Genomic DNA, 22,601 nt, shown 5'->3' with positions numbered 1-22,601 from the left:
GTTTGCTTAAATATACCAGATTTGATTTACAACGCTCTACTTTGGTCCTGGAATCCGCAGACAAATCGAAATTTAACGTATACACAGTATACATTTGTAGTGGAGTTAAAGAGCTGTTAATCGACAGAATGTCCATGATCCATTTGGGTATAATCCATTCAGAGTTCCCAAAGCCAATCTTCAGTGTTACTTCTTTCAATGTTAATGAAATTCCTGAAAATCCTTCATTAGCAATTTGCGAAGACAAAAAATAAGATTTTAGGCATGTACAAAGATATATTTAATTCAAACGACATCTTGCAACCTATGAATAGTACGCCAATGCATATCTATTTGAAAGAAAATAGTGTCCCGTATACTGTAACCTATCCTAGAAGGATTCCATTCGCTTGGAGGGATTATGTAAAAGCTGAATTAGATAGCCTAGTTAAGAAAATAAGTACATCGATGAACTCGTATGGAGATAACTACACCGATGAAATCTCCATACAACGAGGCGTCAGACAAGGTTGCATTTTGTCACCAACATTGTTTAATGTTTACTTGGACCAGTTATTTAAAAAGGCACTTGAGAGACAGCCATATGGAATAAAAATCAACGGAGAACTACTTAATGTGATAAGATATGCAGACGATACAGTAATTCTGTCAGATAATATTGAAGGTCTCCAAATTCTGCTTGATCGTATTCCCGAGGTAGGAGAGGAAATGGGCATTAAAATAAACTCAAACAAAACCAAATTTTTAGTGTTTAGTCGTGACCCACATCCCGATGCAAAGCTTCAATTAAACGGAGTCCAAGTTGAGAAAGTTCACAAAATGACATATCTGGGAACTGTGATAACAGACCAACTAGATCCAGACATAGAAATAAAACGTAGAATAGCAATGACTAAAACTACTTTTACGAAAATGAAGTCATTTCTTTGCAATAATCATCTCAGTTTAGAACTAAGACAAAGAATGGTCAAGTGCTATGTTTGGTCCGTACTTTTGTATAGTGCAGAAGTGTGGACGCTAAAAGTATCGATTATGAACAGAATTGAAGCATTGGAAATGTGGATTCATAGACGGATGCTGAAGATACCCTGGACAGCAAGAAAAACTAATGAAGAAGTACTAAGGAAGGCCAACAAAGATAGAGAACTGCTAAAGACTGTTAAACATCGAAAAATGTCTTATCTGGGACATATAGTGAGGGGAAGTCGATATAAAATATTACAACTAATCCTTAAAGGCAAAATAGAGGGCCGTAGAGGTGTAGGAAGAAAACAAGTTTCTTGGTTAAAAAATATTCGTGAATGGACTCAGATATTAAATGCAGGACAAATATTCCATATTGCAGAAGATCGAGAAGCCTTCGCAATGGTGATCGCCAACGTCGGATAATTCTGATATGGCACGTGAAGAAGAAGAAGTTAAGAAAAACATCATTCAATCAGCTGATGAGGTACCTTCAGATTTCGTTAGTCCCTTGGTAATTGTACAGAAGAAAAATGGTAAGAGTCTGTGTAGACTTTACTAAGCTCAATTCATTCATAAAACGACCAGTCCATCCTTTTAAGTACACCTGGGAAGCAGTTTCGAACATATCCGGCAATCCACAGTACTTCAGTACGCTAAGTACTACTAGTGGTTATTGGCAAGTGTTACTCCTTGGAGACGATGTTTTTAAGAGCTCCAAAATGGGTCTTGTAAGTTCTGGAGATGAATTCTGTCGTAGAGGTGATGGGGCCTTAGCAGGCTTTAAGAATTTGGAGAAGGTCGTAGATGACATTCTAATATACGATGAAACAGTTCGTGAACACATGTAATTATAAAATTTCTTGATACATGTAGAGAAAAAAGATAACTCCCCTGATAAGTTTGATTTTGCCCAGAAAGAAGTTGAATATGTCGGATACATCGTAGGAATAAATGGAATAGAAGCAGATCACAAAAAAGTATGTGCCATCCAAAATTTTCCAACACCAACATGTTTAACTGAATTACGCTCATTCATGGGAATGGCAAATCAGCTGGGAAATTTTTCTAGCGAAATATCTAAGCTGGCATCACCATTACGAGACTTGTTAAAAACAAAAAACCATTTTGTTTGGTGTTCATTACATGATGAAGCTTTTGATAAAATTCGTGAGGCATTGACTAAACCTCCAATCTTAGCCCACTTCAATCCATTATTACCAACCGCGCTTCATACAGATGTTTCTCGATCAAATTACCTTGGTTATGTGCTTCTGCAAAAACACGACGAAAACTGGAAGCTTATACAGTGTGGGTCAAGATTTCTGTCAGATACAGAAACCAGATATGCTATGATCGAGATAGAACTTATTTCTATAGTATGGGCAGTCAAGAAGTGTAGGCTATATTTGCTAGGTTTGAGTGAATTTAAGATTGTAACAGATCACAAACCGCTCTTACCGATATTAAATAGTTACACCCTGGATATTATTGAAAATCCAAGGCTACAACGTCTAAAAGAAAAATTAGCAGGGTATAATTTTGTAGCTGAGTGGACGAAAGGCAAAGACCATTGAATCCCAGACGCACTCTCAAGAACACCAATAGATCTTCCATGTGAAAACGAGTTAGAGGGAGAAAAACCAGCTACACAGCTGAAATCCTTCATTATTCAACAAATTGCTCTAGCTGATGGTACTGAAGAACTAATACAAAACTCACATCTGCAAGATTCGTTATTAACTGACTTAATTAAGGTATCAGAAAATGATGAAGTATACCAAATGCTAAAAGATGCAATCAAAAATGGGTTTCCAGAGGTAAAAAAAGAAGTTCATCCTTCACTGACACCTTACTGGAACATTAGAAACGAGCTTAGTTGTGATGATGGACTAGTTTTAAAAGGCTGCCAAATTGTCATTCCCCTATCTGCTAGAAAAATTATCCTAGACAGGCTACATGACTCTCATCAAGGGATAGAACGTACAAAACGACGAGCCCGACAAACAGTTAACTGGCCGAATATGAATAATGGCATAAAAATACCATAGAGATGTGTGAAGCATGTCAGATTATTAGGCCTTCGCTAATCACTGCCATTTCAAGATGTCTCATCAGATCTTTTTTCTTGTTCTGGAAAAAAATATTTAGTATACGTAGATAGATTATCTGGGTGGCCAATAGTTTAGCCATTATGGAAACCGAGATCCAACCAGTGCCGGAATAATTAAAGACTTAAGGAAAATCTTTGCAGATACCGGTATACCCCTACGTTTACGCTCGGACAATGGGCCACAATTCTTTCGAATTGAATTCTTTTCTTAAGAAATGGAATATTCTACATTGCATGTCTAGTCCACACTATCCTCAGAGTAATGGTCATGCAGAAGCTGGAGTAAAAGCTATGAACCATTTGATACTAAAATGCATGGTAAATGGCAACCTTGACGAACATAAATTCTGTTCTGGTTTACTTGAATGGCGTAATACCCCAAAATCTGATGGCCACTCACCAGCCAAGATTTTATATCTATATATATTTTATATAACCATACCTAGGTTTTGTATATTTATTTAGTTAGATAATTTGCTTAATATGTATCTATTTTAATGTAACCATTTAATTGAACATTTCATGCATACTAAATATTACATTGTACTCTAATGGGCAAATGTAGATCTCTGCTCAAATTTATTGTATAATAATAATAAAATCCACGAGGAAAAATTTCCTGTAGTTGGCTGTATACCATTACAAAAACATAAAATCCTTTATAAAAGGTATATTTGTTAAAATCCCTATACAGGGCTACATCAAAGACAGAACTAGTTTTCAATCGGTTGACCGATCATCATCAGTGCAATCCTAAAATGTGTACAACCAGATAAAATGATGCAAAGTATTTGAAATGTTGACTAAGGTTAAAAAAAATTTTATAGGTTATACTCACTTAGAATCTACATGCAAGCCACCAAAGTAAAAATAACAGGGTAAAAACCCTTTACAATTGATCCGTCATCGGAACATATGACTAAGATGTGAATTATAACATGGATGATTAAGATATCCAATGTTTTTCGCCCGAGGTACCAATGAGCTCTATCTGACAAGTTCACATCATGACTGTATGGAAGCAAGTGATTTTGATAACGGAAATTCTGAATGGTGACATGACAAGAATGACAGTTCCACAGGAAGTTATAATTTCCCTGTTGTTTTGTGGTATTTATTGTAAAATTTGTTAAATTAATAACAATAAAAACAGTCGTTCCCACTGTGGTAGATAGTCTGTAAAAATGGAAATAGACTTGATGTAAATGTTAAAATATTGTAATGGAGGAAGTAGGCAAACCACATTACACATAATACAGACAACTTAATAAACGTTATCAAACCCTTTATATGTGATATCTAGGGCTTAGAAAAGCAGTTGTGTGTTTATTTAAAAGTTATCAATTATATTAGAATAATTGGAAGTTGTTATAGTATGTGGAAGTACCATAAAAATCACTGTGTGGGTGACAAAGGTGTAGAACTGTTTTCTGATCTGGGAGGGATATATAATACAAGCTAAGATACATGCCACCATTTCTCAAGATCCCTGCATATCGCCTGGAACTCTAAGGGTTCGACAAAACAGACCAATATATGAGATAGCTAACATAGGGGAGAGGAGTGGTGTTATAAATTTATGAGAATATAATTAAAATGTAACATGAACGGGACCCAGAAAGAGTAGTGAGACTATTAAATTTAATTGCAATATGATTATATGGGGTGGATATAATTAAATTATTGATGAAAATTTAGTGATGAAAAGGTATGTATGTGGGTGATGATAGCAGCTATTGGTTTGTGTGTATATAATTGGATAGTGATAGTGGTTTATGGATAGAGGTGAATAAGGAAAGAAAATCATTATGAATTGTGTCAAATCAACTGTAAATGTGGCTATGTGAAAGCGATAGAGTAATAAACAGGTGAAAAGTACTATTGTGATTAAAAAGAAGTTAAGAAAAAAGTTGTCGATGCAGTGGATGGAAGTCCCGGTTAAACGAAACATGGCGGTTGACACAATTTGGGCTTTTTTGTTTTTCTCTGACTATTTCCAGGTCCTCGTACAAGTCCAACTTCAGAAAGTCTCTTTGGGGGATATTGTGTAGAAGAGAAACATCATCTGGTTTGTTCAGAGTATGATTTAATAATAAAATGATGACGCCGAGTGGCTTTATGAAACCGATATTGACCTACAACAAAGTACTGTGCCAACAACTGACTTGCAAGATGCTTATCCAGTTATTGATGTTGAATAAAGTCTTGCTAATCCGTGGTCCAAGAGTCTAAGAATCCTGTACATTAAATAATGTTCATGTATTAATACAAAAAAGTTGTTCGCATTTCGTTCATAATATTTATGGAGGGGGAGGCTGGAGGGGGGGGTAGTCTTAAACCTCACCTAGTGTCACCAAAGGGGAGGGGGTTAAAAATGCAAGAAAAAAACACCACGTGATTAATGGATGGCCGCAAAGTAATTAAATTTGAAATCTGAAAATTTGAACTTTCGGTGGGGATACACGAAACTATGCCAGAGCCCGTAGCGGCGAAATATGGCCACTTTGGCGAATAATGATTGCATGATATTTTTTTTTTCAATACATATTTCGCTTACCTTATTATTACCGTTTTGATTTTTATTATTTATTTTTATATTTTCATACTGACTTTCTTTCCTTCTCCGATCTGGTGGTATATTCCTATCGTTATCTATAATAATAGTTCAATAGACCCAGCTAATGTTAAAATCTGGTAATAATAATTCACACTGCCTAATTGCTTTCGATGTACACTTAATTAATGTTAACACCGATAACTAAACTATAACGAAAAAGTGAAGAAAAACTTTTAAAATTGATATTTTCTTCAGAAAACTTTTAAATATCCGTTTTTTAATTTGACGTTTATTTGACACTCGAACTTATTGTAAATTTTATCAAAAATAAAAATGTCATATGTGTATCATAATATGTTTAACGGAGCGAATAGGTGCTCAACATGTTTAAAATATTACCCTTTCATTATCACTTCTGGTAATTCCAGAAGTTGTTATTACCTTGATTTTTTTTAACCCTTCCGTAGCTCTGTGATAAGGGAGCCTTGTATTCTCGTAGATGTACAGTGCCTTGACTACTAGTAATACAAAATAGATTTTCACTTTATTTCTTTATTATTATACAGTGCGTCCATAAAGTAACGCATAAATTCATTATTAGCTAAATAAACAACATTATTAGAAATTCCCGAGAGAGGTCGATTTTTATTTTTAAACTACTAGTACTAGTGACGTCATCCATCTGGGCGTGATGACTTAATCGATGATTTTTTAAAATAGAAATAGGGGTCGTGTGATAGCTCATTTGAAAGAGTATTCAATTCTCTATTCAGTAATATAAACATTAACATAATTATTTATACAGGGTGTATGGAATTTATTTAATTCAAAATAAGTTTTACCGTTGTCAGAAAACAGAAAAAAATATTTATTTGACAAATAAATATGGTTTTTCGCTAAAATTCAATGTTAAAGCTGCCACCCACCTGCCTCTTTGCAGTTTGAACATTTCATTAAGGAGGGGGTATGGTTTGAAATATTTAAATTTTTTTTATTATTTCAAATAAAAGTGCATACTTTCAAGAATACTCTCTGAAAATTTCAAAATAATCGGAGTAAAATTACCAGAGGTACAGGGTGTTGAATATCCCTACCTTCGACTCGCTTTGCCGCGGCTTCGCGCCAGCACGCCTAAGCGTAGTGAGAAACGTTAAACAACTGTTCGCCTTCTCTTTTGTAGATTACTCCCCAATTTAAAAAACATATTCCAATGTTCATCACTTTACGATTTGGCAGACAAATAAGAAGATGAAGATGCAGTTATCAAAACTTTAAACGCATTTTTCTCAAAACTGCTTTTTCAAATGCGGTGGACATTGTAACTAAAAAACTACTCGGCCGATCTACCTGATATTTTGCACAGATTTTCTTTAGACATTTCGTGAGGTAACAACGTCGAGATATTTTTCGTTTTGTGCTTATTTTTTGTTCAACAATATTAAATCTGTTGGTTTTCACAAAATTTTTATCAAAAATTTCGTATTTTTGAATTTTGAGTGATACCAAAAATTCAAAAATCATTAAAAATAAAAAAACTCGACGTTGTTACCTCGTGAAACTCATAAGCTAATAAAATCTTTTTGAATTTTTTGTTTCGTATAATCCAGTGATGAGTTCTGATGTCCACCGCAAAATCCATTTTTTTGAGCTGCCTGCCAAAATTTGTCGCCAATGGCTTATTTTTCAATATTTTGGATTGAATTTTTTCTTAAATATTCTTTGAATTGTACTTAATGTGTTTATTTAATTTAAAAATAAAATAATTTTACCATAGTTTCGAAAAAAATTCACAAAAATGTGTTTGATATGTTGATTTCAAACCATACCCCCTCCTTAAAGCGAAAATTGATGTTTATTTTTTAAATAAATTTTTTTTCTGTTTTCTGACAGCAGTAAAATGTGTTAATTACATACATTCTTCTTTTTGTGACAATTAATTTAAAATCTTTTTTGTTGGACACCCTGTATAAATAATTATGTTAACGTTTATATTACTGAATAGAGAATTGAATACTAGGGTGGTGCGAAAAAAGTCAAGTTGATAATCCCGTATCGCTATAGTGCGGAAAAGTTGCGATTGGTAACTACAAGAAAAACAAAACAAAAACTATTAAAATCGGACTTTATCTTCCGATCCCGCAACGGGCGTAAAGATTATGAAAAAAATAAAATTTTACCTTTTTTTCGGAAATTTTTATTTATCCTCCATGTACGTTTTATTTATCGCTATAGTAAAATTTATTTACAGTTTGCATGGTTGAGTAATAAAAACAACAGTTTTGCGCATCTAACGAATATCTTCCGATACCGCAAGGTCAATCAAAATCTATAAAAATTTGAAATTTTCGATGATTTTGATGTATTAAAAAACATTTAGTTATCTCATTTTTCTCCTACATTGTGAAGTTTTTCGCTTGTTTATATATTGTATGACAATACTTAAACAACCCAGAACTCACAACGCGGAGGTGGTTGCACTTCTAGCTCCACACACACCCTTCTCTCCAACCAACCAATGAGTGGGATTTTTACATTATTTACATAGTCAATTTCTTTTTCATGCTTGTATCCAGCTTTTAAACGTCAACTTTGTATTTTGATTTGGTGGTAGAATCTGGCAGCATGGACCTTATTGGTTTAAGTGTTGTCCTTATGAATCTATCTCTTGATTGGGGCCCACATACATTAGACCAGGGATGACCAACTTAATCAGACTCGAGGTCTACTGTCTGCCTTTCTAATTCTCTGCGATCTACCGACTAGGAATTTTCGTAATATTTAGGACAGGAATAGGTAGGTAGGTAGATAATTTTTTCTTGCCATCGATCGACTGACCTAGGGGTCGCGATCGATGGGTTGGCCTCCCCTGCATTAGACAATGCTTCCGTGACCAACGTTAGGCACCTCTCATCAGCTTGCGTATGTCAGGGATAGTTTTGTACATTCCAGTCTGGTATGTCGCCCGATGTAATGCAAGAACTTATACTGCATTTGACACTTCGAAGAAGTGGTGGAGAAGATAGTTTTGCAACAGTCTGCAATAATTTTGCAACATTATATTCCAGTGTATAATTTCAGTTTAGTCCCGTGCTTCAAAATTTCAAGTAGTAGGGAGAAAGGAAACACATTAGAGAGCTAAGGAGAGTGTTAAAAGCCGGATAGACTAAAGCCAAGGGCAAACTTATTAGAAATTTCATCCCTCCTACTTTAAATTTTAAAGCACAGGACTACACTGAAATATTAGATTGGAATGTTGCAAAACTATCTTCTCCACCAGTTCTTCAAAGCGTTTCAAATGAAGATATAAGTTCCTACATTATATCAGGCAACACGCCAGACTGGAATGTACAAAACCATCCCTGCCATACGCAAGCTGTCTAGCGGTACGTAGAGTTGGTTACGGAAGTATCGTCTAATGTATGTGGGACCCAATCAAGAGATGGATTCGTCAAGGCAACACTTAAATCAAGGTCCATGCTGCCAGATTTTACCACCAAATCAAAATTCAAAGTTGACGTTTAAAAGCTGGACACAAACAAAAGAAAAAGAAATGTACTATGTAAATAATGTAAAAACACACACTCATTGGTTGTATGGAGAGAAGGGTGTGGGTGGAGTAAAAAGTGCAACCACCTTCTTGTTGTGAGTTCTGGGTCGTTTAAATATTATTATACAATATCTAAACAAGCGAAGAGCTTTACAATGTAACAGAAAAATGAGATAACTAAATGTTTTTTAATTTATCAAAATCATCAACAATTTCAAATTTTTATAGATTTTGATTGACCTTGCGGGATCGGAAGAAATTCGTTAGATGCGTAAAACTGTTGTTTTTATTACTCAACCATGCAAACTGTAAATAAATTTTACTATAGCGATAAATAAAATGTACATGGAGAATAAATAAAAATTTCCGAAAAAAGGTAAAATTTCATTTGTTCATAATCTTTAGGCCCGTTGCGGGATCGGAAGATAAAGTCCGATTTGAATAATTTTTGAAGTTGTACTTTTTTAGGCGCGATTGAGAGTAAAATTTCATAATACTGCACGCATGTGCACACAGACAGTATGGCGTTTAGTTGCTGAATCTTTCAAGTTATGTATACACTGAATCTTTTAAGTTATATCTAACACAACTATTTACAGCTATCAAAAGTGAAGGATTCAGATTAAAGCTTACAAAATGCACATTTACTGCGGAATCTGTAAAATACTTGGGTCATATAATACAAAATAATAGTGTACGACCACTGAAGGACAACTTAATTTCAATAAAGGAATTTCCAATACCTAGAACACAAAAACATGTAAGACAATTTCTAGGAAAGATAAATTTTTACCACAAATATGTGCCAAACATCGCAATAACATTGACCCATTACACAACCTGTTGAGAAAAGGACAACAATTTATTTGGACTACAGAATGCCAAAATTCGTTTGACAAATTAAAAAACATATTGTTAACTCAACCTGTATTAACTATATTTGATCCAAATCTACCAATACATATTTATACTGATGCCAGTTTTTGGGAGTAGCAGGGGTATTAAAACAACCACAGGAAAACAAAGAAGAAAAACCAGTGGCTTATTTTTCAAAAAAATTAAATGAAGTTCAAAAAAGAAAAAAGGCCATATACTTGGAGTGTTTGGCCATTAAAGAATGTGTTAGGTATTGGCAACATTACTTAATTGGTAAGAAATTTACTGTTTTTTCTGATCATAAACCATTAGAAAATATGAATATAAAATCTAGGACTGATGAGGAACTAGGAGATCTAACATATTATTTATCACAATATGATTTTGATGTTAAATATTGTCCTGGGAAACATAACTTAGAAGCTGACTGCCTTAGCAGAAATCCTGTCCTAGGCCCAGATGAAAATACTGAGGAACAGTTAAAAATTGTGAATTCAATAACTATCCAAGATATACTGGAAGATCAAGAAAAAAATAGAGACATACAGGAAAATAAGTATAAATTAATAAATAAACATAACGTTTATTACAAAAATATAAAAGGAAGAGAAAAAATTCTTTTGACTGAAGACTTTAGTAGAGAATTTTTAAAAAATGTTCATAGAAACTTGTGTCACATAGGAGTGAAACAAATGCATATTATGATTGGAACATATTATACAGCAAAAAACTTAACAAAAAACATTAGAGAAACCTGCCAAAAATGCTCAGTATGCATTAGAAATAAATCAAGGGGATTAGAAAAATTCGGATTAATGTCACATTTGGGACCAGCCACAAAGCCTTTCAGCATTGTCAGTATAGACACAGTAGGAGGTTTCGGAGGTTCCCGTTCTACAAAAAAATATTTACATATTCTAGTAGACCACTTCACACGATATGCATATATATTGACATCGAAAACACAAACTGCAAATGATTTCATTAAACTTGTAAATAGTATTCCAGAAAATGATCAAATCGAAATGATTCTATCAGACCAATATCCAGGAATAAATTCAAATGAATTTAAAAAGTTTTTAGAGAAAAAGTTTACGAAACTAATACTCACTGCTGCTAAATCTCCTTTTTCTAATGGTCTCAATGAGAGACTAAATCAAACCCTGGTTAATAAAATTAGGTGTAGAATTAACGAGACAAAAGAAAAAAAAGCATGGACAACAATAGCACAAGAATGTGTGGGCAAATACAATGATACCGAACATACTGTAACTGGTTTCTCACCATCATATTTAATGTATGGCAAAAAAGTAACAACACTGCCATCTGAACTGAAAGAAGTAGATTCAGAAAAAGATTGGATAAGAAACAAAAATCTTGCTTTGGAAAGAACGAAAAGATCTCACAAATATAATAAACAAATTTATGACAAGAACCGTAAACATGTGGACTTCAACATAGGTGATTTGGTGTTTGTCGAAAATGGAAACAGGTTAAACCGAAAAAAATTGGACGAATTAAAAATTGGACCATACGAAATAACAGAAAAACTATCAAATTCCATTTATAGAGTAAATATGAGTCGGAAGAAGTCAGACTCTAATCTATTCCATATCTCGAAGCTGGTTCCATTCCCTATACAGGAAGAAGGTCAAGATGAAGATGGTAACGAAAATATTTGAATATTTTCTCCTTTGGGAAGGGTGATGTAATGAAACTACATATACTTTCATCATTTTAATATTGCTGTGCTCCAAGGCGTCATCTCAAATTGGAATTTCAAATTGGAACGCAGTCAGCCGACGTTAGAAATTCGGAACACACTCCTGGCATGCCGAGCCGTCACCAGCTGTGGAGAGATTTGATCGACGGCGTCTGTCAAGCATTTATGAAACTTTTATTTTCACTTATTTGTAGAAATAATCATAGATTGGGAATATTGACATTAAATGTCGTTTCTTTATTCTAGAGCAACACAGCTGTCCTTATTCCTATAAATATCATTACAGATATATCAGTGCAATAAAAGGTGTGAAAAGATATATTAGTGTTTTAGTAAATGTATTATTTATTATAATTTTTGTGTCTCTGGATTTGTCTTTCTCGGGAATAAGATATTTTATAATAATAGTAAGTATATTTAAAGTATTTTTGTATTAAATTTGTCAGTATGTATGAGAAATCTTGTAACCTGTCAAAGCAAAAGGGATATAGCTCAGTGGTAGAGCGTGTGACCGGAGATCAAAAGGTCCCGGGTTCAAATCCCGGACGATTCATATTTTTTTTATATTTTTGGTATCGTTTTTATAAAAAATTTTTAAAAGTGGTAGGTAAAGAAAGTTAGATTAATATTTAAATAAAATACAAATAACCTCTTAAGTATATTAATTTCGTTGAAATCATAATAATAGAAGTATAACTTCTTACGTGCGTACAAAGTACACACACATTCTTTTTTGTTTTGCTTTTCTTGTAATTACCAATCGCAACTTTTCCGCACTATAGCTATACTGGATTATCAACTTTACTTTTTTCGCACCACCCTATTGAATACCCTTTCAAATGAGCTATCAGATGACCTCTATTCTCATTTAAAAAAATCATCGATTACGTCATCACGGCCAGATTGATGACGTCACTAGTATGATATATATGCAAAAAAATCGTAATTTATAAATAAAAATCAACCTGTTTCGAGAATTTGTAATAATGTCGTTTATTTAGCTAATAATGAATTTATGCGTTACTTTATGGACGCACTGTATAATGTTCCTGAATTTATTACAGATGTTTTTAGATTTTATCATGTAAATGTATGTTCTTTATAATAATTTAAAAGCGCATTTGTAATACGTGGAACTGAATGTTTTCCTAGTAAAAAACTAACGTTTAATTTTTATTGATAGGATCCAGAAGTATCCAAGGCGTTCCAAGATATCTCAATGAATCCTTCCAACTTCGCCAAATATCAATCTAACCCCAAAGTAATGAATCTCGTCACTAAACTTTCAAGTAAATTCGCAGGATCGGGAATGAATATCCCTGGATTCCCAGGTGCAGGCATGGGATTCCCTGGTGCAGGAGGCAGTTTCCCAGGTGCAGGAGGCGGTTTCCCAGGTGCAGGAGGCGGTTTCCCCGGTGCAGGAGGCGGTTTTCCTGGCTTCCCGGGTGGATTTCCCGGAGCAGATACAACTCCAAAACCAGAACCTAAACAACCCGACGACGATAATCTAGATTAAAGTGTTCCTTGTTTTGTTTTAAATAATATTCTACTTTGTTGTGAATTAGATTTTGACACAAACGAAGATTTCGGTAGATTTTTCCAGTTTCTTTTTTTTTATTCAATTTACTGTTCTATAGTAATGAAATATTTTGTTGGTTGCTAATAAATAATAAAAATATTGTATAATTAAATCGGTATTTAAGGGATAAATGATACCATGTCATCATTATCACGAAAAAAAGTATTTTGTACAAGCCATGTATATGTATTGTTCGTATGCCTTCTGCTAAAATATTAACGATTTCACATCGAACTGTTAATTGTATAAATATCATATACTCCCTTTCCCAATTACTCTGTTGTATGCTTCATTATGTCTTTATCTAATAGAAGCGTTTTTTATAATCAACACCATATATTATGACAGTCGTATTTTTCGCTCAGTAGAGTTTATTTTAATTAAAGTTCTTTTTTTAATGTTCTTTTTTATTTTATTATTGTTGATGTGGTTGAAGACTGAATCTGATAAAAATCTCATGCTCGTGTTAATCTTTTTCTCATGAGGATCTTTCAGTGCGTCACAGTTTTTCGATTTCTTTCTAACGCATTCAATTGTATGTGACAGAAAAAAACGCACGTCGGTGATTACATTTCGTCGGTGACATTTATAACATTTATTCTAGTTGTCACTAGATGGCGCTATAATCGAAAATAAAATAATTTTCGAATTATATAATATATCTACGAATATAATCTGAACAATTTATAAGACTATACAAATCAAAGAAAATACCATTTTATAAATGCAATAAACACAATTGATTTGTTTTTATGCCAAATTGCAAATAAAATGTGACAACTGTCAGATTTAACTAAAACGTCATGTCACTAAAATGTATATTATCACGGACTTACCTTTTTTTCTATCATTTGTGACGCACTGAAAAATGCTCATGAAAAGAAGCATATACATATTTTTCACTTAAAATTGATAGTTCTAGCTTACTAAAATTCTAAGTTGCAGTTAGTTTCACAAAGCATTTAGGCCTGGATCCCGCGCACCAAAAATAAGTTGATTAATAGCAAGCTGAAAATTTGTTAATAGCTTAACTGTGTCTAGTCGGACAAACTTTGGTGTATGGGAACACTGGAACAGAGGAAGTTTTAATTGTGGAACGTGTCATCCTGACAAGTTTACGATTGTGAAAACTAACAGCTTGTTTTAAGTTTACTCAATAGCAAACTTTATACTTAATATAATATATGAAACAAAATTTGTCCGACAGATATATTATTATTATTATACAATAATATCGAGCCAAAGCAAAGCTTATATGGCTCAAAGTACAAAAATAATTGTAGGTTAAACTAAATAATTGTAGGTATAATTGTTAAACTAAATAATATAACAGAAAACAAATTCTTACAAAATAAAAATTAAATTAAAGTAAATATTCAAAAGAATTGGTTTTCATAAAAGTTGTTACAACAATAGCAAATTAAAACTAAGTAGATAAAAAAAATAAGTATACCTAAAAATTACAAATTTTTTTCTCATAACAAAAAACATAAAATATATCCTTACATTTTACAAAAATTGCTAACATTACACATACAATGTCCAGTTAGTTCTCATCAAACCTGTTTTTGAAACTATTTAAGCTAATAGCCCCTACGATGTCATCACTTAAACTGTTCCATTGATCAAAAACTCGATTTACCAAAAAGTTTTGCCTTACAGTAGTTTTAAAAGGTTCCTTTTTCAATTTATAGTGATGACCTCGTAGTCTAGCATCTTCGTTGATGTTAAAAAAATTCGATGTTCCCCAAAATCCCCCTTAAGAATTCTATAAGTAGATATTAAATCATCTCGCTCTCTTCTACGAGTCAATGGAGACAACTTAAGCTTTCTTAATCGAGTTTCATAGCTTAATCTTGCATAATTAAAAGGTAGCTTAGTAGCTCTTCGTTGTACTCCTTCTAATAAATTAATATCTCTTTGTAAATGAGGTGACCAAACAGGTATTAGGCGTTTTAATAAGTCCGACACGTAGAACATTTCAAATGGCAGGAATTATGTTGATGATAAATAGCAGTCTGATTTTTGCATGAGAGTTTAATCGCACAAATCAATTGGAAGTTCTGTCCGACAAAATACATGTGCCGTTTTCGTAGTCTGACGTTCGAAACTTGTAACGTGTTCCACAATTAAAACTTCCCCTGTTCCAGTATTTCCCTTCATCAAAGTTTGTCCGACTAGACATCGTTAAGCCATTAACAAATTTTCAGCTTGCTGTTAATCAACGTTTTTTTGGTATGCGGAATCCAGGCCTAATTCTGTTGCTAAATCTACACCTGTCCTACACCTGACAAAAACGAAATATAAAAATTGTCAAGTTTCATATTACCATTTGTTTTATAGGACTAGTTTCTGGTTTGATGGTTGATACATTTATTGTAAGGCTGATGTTAATTCACATCCAATTTATTTTAGAGTTAGATTTTCATTAATTTTGTTAAATAAAAACTTAAGTAAAATCAAAATGTTTTGTTTTCTATTGCACTGACACATTTATAGATATTTTTTGTCGTGACCAGACATCTCGTAACGCGACAGTTCGTAACCGCACAAATGGTAACGGACAACTCGTAATGGTGACAATTTGCAACGACGACCGTTCGTAATGATACAAATTCGTAACGTCAAAATGTAATTATGCTGTTTATTTTCGTTAACGTGGGAACTATAATATGTTATTACAGTTACAATTCAAATTATGAACAATTTAACGAATCAGCATTAGGATAAATATTTTATAAATTTTCTAACACATTTAATATTCCGTGTTTCAGATATTTAAAGTATTTAAACACAAACAAAAATATTTAAATACATACAAACTAAAAATACACTGCGATCCAAAATTAACGCATAATTTTAAAATTCTTATTTTGAGTTGTAATGAAAAAATTTGTTTCTTTTCTGCTTTATGGTTGTTTTAAAACATCTTAAAAAAAACTTTTCTTTTTTTACAAAAAATGTATTAAAATTAACAATATAATATTATAAATCTAAACATCTAAACGAACAACTAAACAAACTAACATCATAAATAAATGATGGAATTGAAATTTTTAAAGTTCAAGAAAGTACTAGTACCGAGTACTAGTATCGAATATTGCCACTTCTGGCATTTATTACTGCTTGACAACGATCTCTCATACTGAGAATTGCCGTTCTAATTTCTTCTTGATCATTTTGATCCCAAATTTCAACTAACCGCAAAAACAGTTCATCTAATGTGTTTGGTGCGTTAGGTAGTTGTCGTAGTCGTCTGCCTATGACGTCCCAAACATGTTCTATTGGGTTGAGGTCAGGACTTCTCGCAGGCCAATCCATGGCAGGAATTCCAACCTCCTGACGATATTGCTGCAGAATTCTTGCCATGTGTGGCCTGGCATTATCTTGAATAAGGTTGATATTATTTCCAATAAATGGTGCAAATGGTACGACATCCTCTTCTAAAATGTCTGTTATATACCTCTGCGATGCAAGCCGCCCGCGATCTATTCTAACTAATTCCGTACGAGCCTCCAAATTAATTCCTCCTCACACCATTACCGAGCCGCCACCATACTGTACAGTCCCTACGGTGTTACACTGTGCGTAGCGTTCCCCATGCCTTCTGTACACTCTATTTCTCCTGTCATCAGAATATAAACAGTACCTGGATTCATCGGTGAACCATATTCTTCCCCAATTGTCATTATTCCAATCAACATATTCACGAGCAAAATTTAATCTTTGCCTTTCATGGTCTCTGATCAATAATGGGCCAGTTGGTGCCCTTCCAGGGCGTAGGTCGTTGTCGACAAGTCTTCCTCTAATCGTATTTTGGCTGATTCTAAAATTATAATGATCCAAAAATTCATTTTGTAGAGAAGTACTCAAGTACTGGTAACAAACCTTTGTCTCGGTGTACGAAGTGTCAAAAACCGGTCTTGATTAGTTGTAACCTTTCTACGGCCTTGACCGGGTCTTCTCGAGTTACTTCCAGTAAAAGAAAAACGTGTTAGCACTCTTGAAATGGTTGACTGAGTGACGTTAAAACGTTCAGCGAGTTCTACTTGAGTGTATCCTTATTCCCGAAGAGTAACGATTCTAAATACAGTCACTTTCTGACAAATTTCAATTTTCTTGCTGCTGGTGGTTCATTTCAAAGGAAAAACACTTATAAACTTGAAAACCCCCTTTAAACGTTCAGCACAACGTATTCCAACCCAACTAAATTCGAATTAAAATGAAACACAATTAACATGTTTTTATTTTTTTTTGCAAAAAATGATAAAACATCAGCGTTTTTACCGTTCTTTCGATAAATTTTATAATATATCGGGGATAACAATAATATATTATCACAAAAATCGAAACATTAAAATAATTTGATTTACCAGGCTTTTTAAAATTATGCGTTCATTTTGGGGCGCAGTGTATTTTAAGAGTCTATCCCTCTTATTCCTTTTACTTTTTCAAAATATGCAAAAATATTTTTAACAGTTTGTATACAGGGTGAAGCAGATAAAGGGCCTATTAGAAATATCTCGAGAACTAAAGGTAAGAAAATCATGAAAATTGGAATATAAGGGTTTTGAGGTGTGAACTATTTAATGAAAATATTTTGGTCTCTTTGCTACTTCCGGTTATACCGGAAGTTGATTGTAACTTCGATTTTTTAAATGGGACACCCTGCATATTTTTACATTTTTGGATTCTCCTTGATTTCTTCTTTCTTAAAATATAAGGTTTGGTAATATTATACAAGGTAGGTTAAAAGATAATTACGTTTTCTTTTAATTTCGTAGCAACATTCGCACCCTGTAAGATTGTAGTAGTTTGACATAATAAACATTGTTAGGAATTATTGGTATAGTTAAATTTTTCATTTTAATATACAGGGTTAGTCGAAACTCGGAATGAGTATTTTCTGAATTTTCTTAATTGGAACACCCTGTATTTTAGTATTGTAATGAAATGTTATTTTATGGTACTTTTTAATTTCTTAAGAATTCCCTATACCTAACTGCTTTAATTTGTGAGTTATTGGTGATTCAAGCCAAACATTAATTGCAACACAAAATATGTGAAATTGTATTAGGTTGGCCGTGAAAATATTCAATCACAAATAATTTTTTGGAAATAAATACATATTAATCTAAACTGATACTTAAAATCGCCAATAATGGTTGATATATCAAAATACCTACGAAGTTAAGACTGTTGGTACGATTAACAATTAAGCACAAATTAAAGCAGTTAGGTACAGGGAATGCTTAAGAAGTAAAAAAGTACCATGAAATATCATTTCATTGCAATACTAAAATATAGGGTGTTCCATTTAAGAAAACTCAGAAAATACTCATTCCGAGTTTCGACCCACCTGTATACTAAAATAAAAAATTTAGCTATACTAATAATTGTTGACAATAGTAGACTATATTAAAAATCATTTGAACATAAATAGAGTTTATTATGTCAAACTACTACAATCGTAAAGAGTGTGAATATTTGCTACGAAATTAATAAAAAAAACGTAATTATTTTTTAACCTACCCTGTACAATGTTACAAAACCTTATATTTTAAGAAAGAAGAAATCGAGGAGAATCCAAAAATGTAAAAATAAACAGGGTGTCCCATTTAAAAAAACGAAGTTATAAGCAACTTCCGGTATAACCGGAAGTACCAAATAGATGAAAATATTTTCATTAAGGGGGTATGTAAACGCCACAGTCAAAATGGTTGGTGATCATACGAACTAAACGTTTAACAATTCTTTCAGTAGATATTATTATATATATTCAAACGTATATATATTCGAACATTTTAATAACGACGAATTTTAATTCTATTAACGACGGCGCTGTTGCCATTGCCTACTAAATAGAACTTATGATCGTTACCGATCGATCGGTACCGTTCGCCTTCAATCGTACTTTTATTGTATTTACAGATGAGGGTGTTTAATTGTTTACCTGGAAATGGTAAATTCTTACTATTAATAGATAGCATTATATAACTAGACAAATTTTTATCTTTTTTTAAACAATGCTAATAGATACAAAACGTTTCGTTTGGAAATATTTTATCACTTATTGTATGTAGATTATATTTGTAATAATGTGATTTGTAATTTTGTGACAATATCTATAAAAATAATAAAAAAATATTTATTTTAAACTGATAAAGAAATTTGCAATTGTTTGAAATACAAGTAGTAAATATATACATTGAATCACACTTTTTGCTCTAAATTTTAAATAATCGCTTGGATAAACATGAAATTTGGCATACACATAGGTAACATGCCAACCAAGAAAAGTGATAGTGTGTCGATGTAAGATTTTGCCCTGAGGGTGAGTTTTATCCCATCTCGGGGGTGAAAAAATATACGTTCAAAATAAGTCTGAAAATGGATAAACTGACTAATTCTAAGCAACTTTTGTTCTATAGGATTTTTTCACTAAATTAATATTCGAGTTATTTGCGAGTAAAAAACACGTTTTTTTTTTATTGGCTTTGGATTACTTGATCCATTCAGCCACGAGGCGGCTTTTACAAATAACTCAAAAAGTAAGTATTTTATCCGAAAAAAACATTCTTAACAAAAATATGTAGCTTCTAAAAAAGTATAAAAAAAATGGTGTATTAGACCTGGATCCCGCGTTCCAAAAAAAGTTGATTAATAGCAAGCTGAAAATTTGTTAATAGCTTAACGGTGTCTAGTCGGACAAACTTTGATGTACGGGAGGGAACACTGGAACAGGGGAACTTCGTAACAAAGGGTTACGAAAACGTCCCAGGTATTTTGTCAGACAGAACATCCAATTGATTTGTTACCCTTTCATTAAACTCTCATGCAAACATCAGACTGCTATTACTAACCGACTTGATTACTGTCATTTGACATGTTCTTCCTGTTCCACTCATTAAAATACACGCAGTTGGTGATAAACACCGGTCTGATTTTTACATGAAAGTTTAATGAAATGCTAACAAATCAATTGGAAGTTCTGTCCGACAAAATACATGGAACGTTTTCGTAGTCTGACGTTCCAAATTTTTAAGCTGTTCCACAAATAAAACTTCCCCTGTTCCAGTGTTACCATACATCAAAGTTTGTCCGACTAGACACCGTTAAGCTATTAACAAATTTTCAGCTTGCTATTAATCAACTTTTTTTAGGTACGCGGGATCCAGGTCTATATATTATGAACTCTATGGACCCAGTTGAAACAAAGTTGTAGCTAATAAAAAATAGTTTTATATCCGCCAAAATTCAAAGTGAACATTTCAACGTGAAATAACCAAAAAAACTCATTACAACTTTTTTAAAGTGTTTAAAAAATGTTTATTTTTGTTTTTTTTAGTTTGTAGCATCAAATCTAAGCAAATGCTCAAAATATAGTTGGTCCCTTTTTTTTGGTCAAAAACCTCGGGAAAATCACCCCCTAATTATCATCTTAAAACAAATCAATCGTAACCACTTCACAAGCTACTTTCTATCTATCTTTGAGCCTTAGGACCGGTATTTTATGTCCTGGTTAGCTAATCGGGGTTTAATCGGGACAGAAAACTACCTCTTAGGGTCTCTTGCGTTGTCCTCCTCCTCCTAAATGCCTTCTCTATTGAGGTTGGCGATCAATATGGCAAATTTCTCTCTGTTCTGGGCTTGATGTATTAAGTCATTCCCTGTTGTGTGGGTCCAATCTCTGATGTTTCGGAGCCAAGATTTTTTCTTTCTTCCTATGCCCCTTTTACCTTCGATTTTGCCTTCTAATATTACCTGAAGCTGCTCAAATTCCCTATGGCGCATTATGTGTCCTAGATATGATGTCTTTCTAATTTTGATTGTATTGACCAGATGAGGACGTGTGTTAATTATTTCCAGTACTTCTTCATTTGTAGTTTTGGTGGTCCAGCTTATTCTTAGCATTTGGCGGTACATCCACATTTCGAATGAATTCAGTTTGTTGACATCATACTGTTTTAATGTCCAGGTCTCACAGCCATATAGTAATAGACACCACACATAACACTTTAGTGTCCTCAATCTTATTGTGACTGATAGCTTGGGGTTACAGAGCATTTTAAGCATGTTCATGAAGCCATATCTTGCTATTTCAATGCGTCTTCTAATTTTTTTGAGTGGTCTAGCTGACTGTTTAGCTCTGTGCCCAGGTATATGAAGCTTTGGGGACTCTGAAGGGTGATACCATTGATTTGTATGTTGGAATGTCAACAAGGGAAGTTTTTTTTCCTCTGAAAATTTTACATTTTCATCTCATTTCTAATTCTTGTTCTTCATGTGCCTTGTCCGTTGTGGAAGTTGGCTATCATCATAGCAATTTTAATTTTGTTTACAGCGTGTCTATAACCCGATCGATGTTAGTCCAAACCATTCGCGTAAGTTTTGAAGCCATGAGTGTCTTCTTCTTCCGGGTCCACGTTTACTCTCATTTGACCCTATATTATCAGCTGCAGTATACGATATTTATCATGTCTCATAATATATGACCGAGGTGTTCACGTTTTCGTTTTTTAATTGTGAAAGATATTTCTTTTTGTTTTCCCATTCGGCGCAATACCTATTCGTTGGTGGTGTGAGTCGTCCAGAATATTTTAAGGATACGTCGGTACACCCACATTTTGAATACCTCTAACCTTTTCGATAATGTTTCCGTTATTGTCCAGGTCTCTGCTCCATACAACAAGACTGGAAATACATAGCATTTTAGCAGCCATATTTTTAGTGGGGCAGATATGTCGCAATTATTGAATATATTTCTCATGTTAAATGTAGCTCTGGCCTTTTCAATTCTACATCGTATTTCGGTTTTTTGGTCCCATTTCGAGATGACGACTGGTCCAAGGTATACATATAATTCTACGTGTTGAATTGGTTTTTTATTTTCAATTGTCTGGCAGGTTTTTGAGTTTTGCTCACCAGTGTCTATTTTTGTTTTATTTATGTTGAAGGTTAAATTATCTTTTTTCACTTGCTCTTTGTAGGTACCCTGTCCATAAGATGCTGAAGTTCATCAATACTGCTAGCAACCACAACTGTATCGTCTGCATATCGGTTTATCTAATTATTACTTCAGTAAATTTCAATATTTCTTTTTCACTTACGGAAATATTTGACATAAATTAATCAATGATTATACAATATTGTTTTGTCTACAATTTTTTTATTAGGATAATGCCTCAACAAATACTAATGGCCATTGGTATGTGTAATGTGTGTAAAAATGTCGATGTCATC

At 33.3% G+C, this 22,601-nt stretch overlaps 2 protein-coding genes across 5 annotated transcripts in view; one reads left to right on the top strand and one right to left on the bottom strand.

The window, feature by feature from the left end:
* The window catches only part of LOC126882071 (putative protein FAM10A4), a 38,347-nt gene extending 22,524 nt beyond the window's left edge, over window positions 1–15,823 (top strand). The window contains exon 3 of the mRNA XM_050646897.1: window positions 12,963–15,823. Within this exon, the coding sequence (XP_050502854.1) occupies window positions 12,963–13,295 (333 nt within the window). The 3' untranslated portion in view covers window positions 13,296–15,823. The remainder of the gene's footprint in view (window positions 1–12,962) is intronic.
* LOC126882069 (uncharacterized) overlaps window positions 1–22,601 on the bottom strand; it is a 550,590-nt gene that overhangs the window by 216,088 nt on the left and 311,901 nt on the right. The window lies entirely within an intron of this gene.

This window comes from Diabrotica virgifera, chromosome 3 (genome assembly GCF_917563875.1).
Source record: "Diabrotica virgifera virgifera chromosome 3, PGI_DIABVI_V3a".
Lineage (NCBI taxonomy): Eukaryota > Metazoa > Arthropoda > Insecta > Coleoptera > Chrysomelidae > Diabrotica > Diabrotica virgifera.
This window is presented reverse-complemented; position numbering and strand designations above follow the sequence as displayed.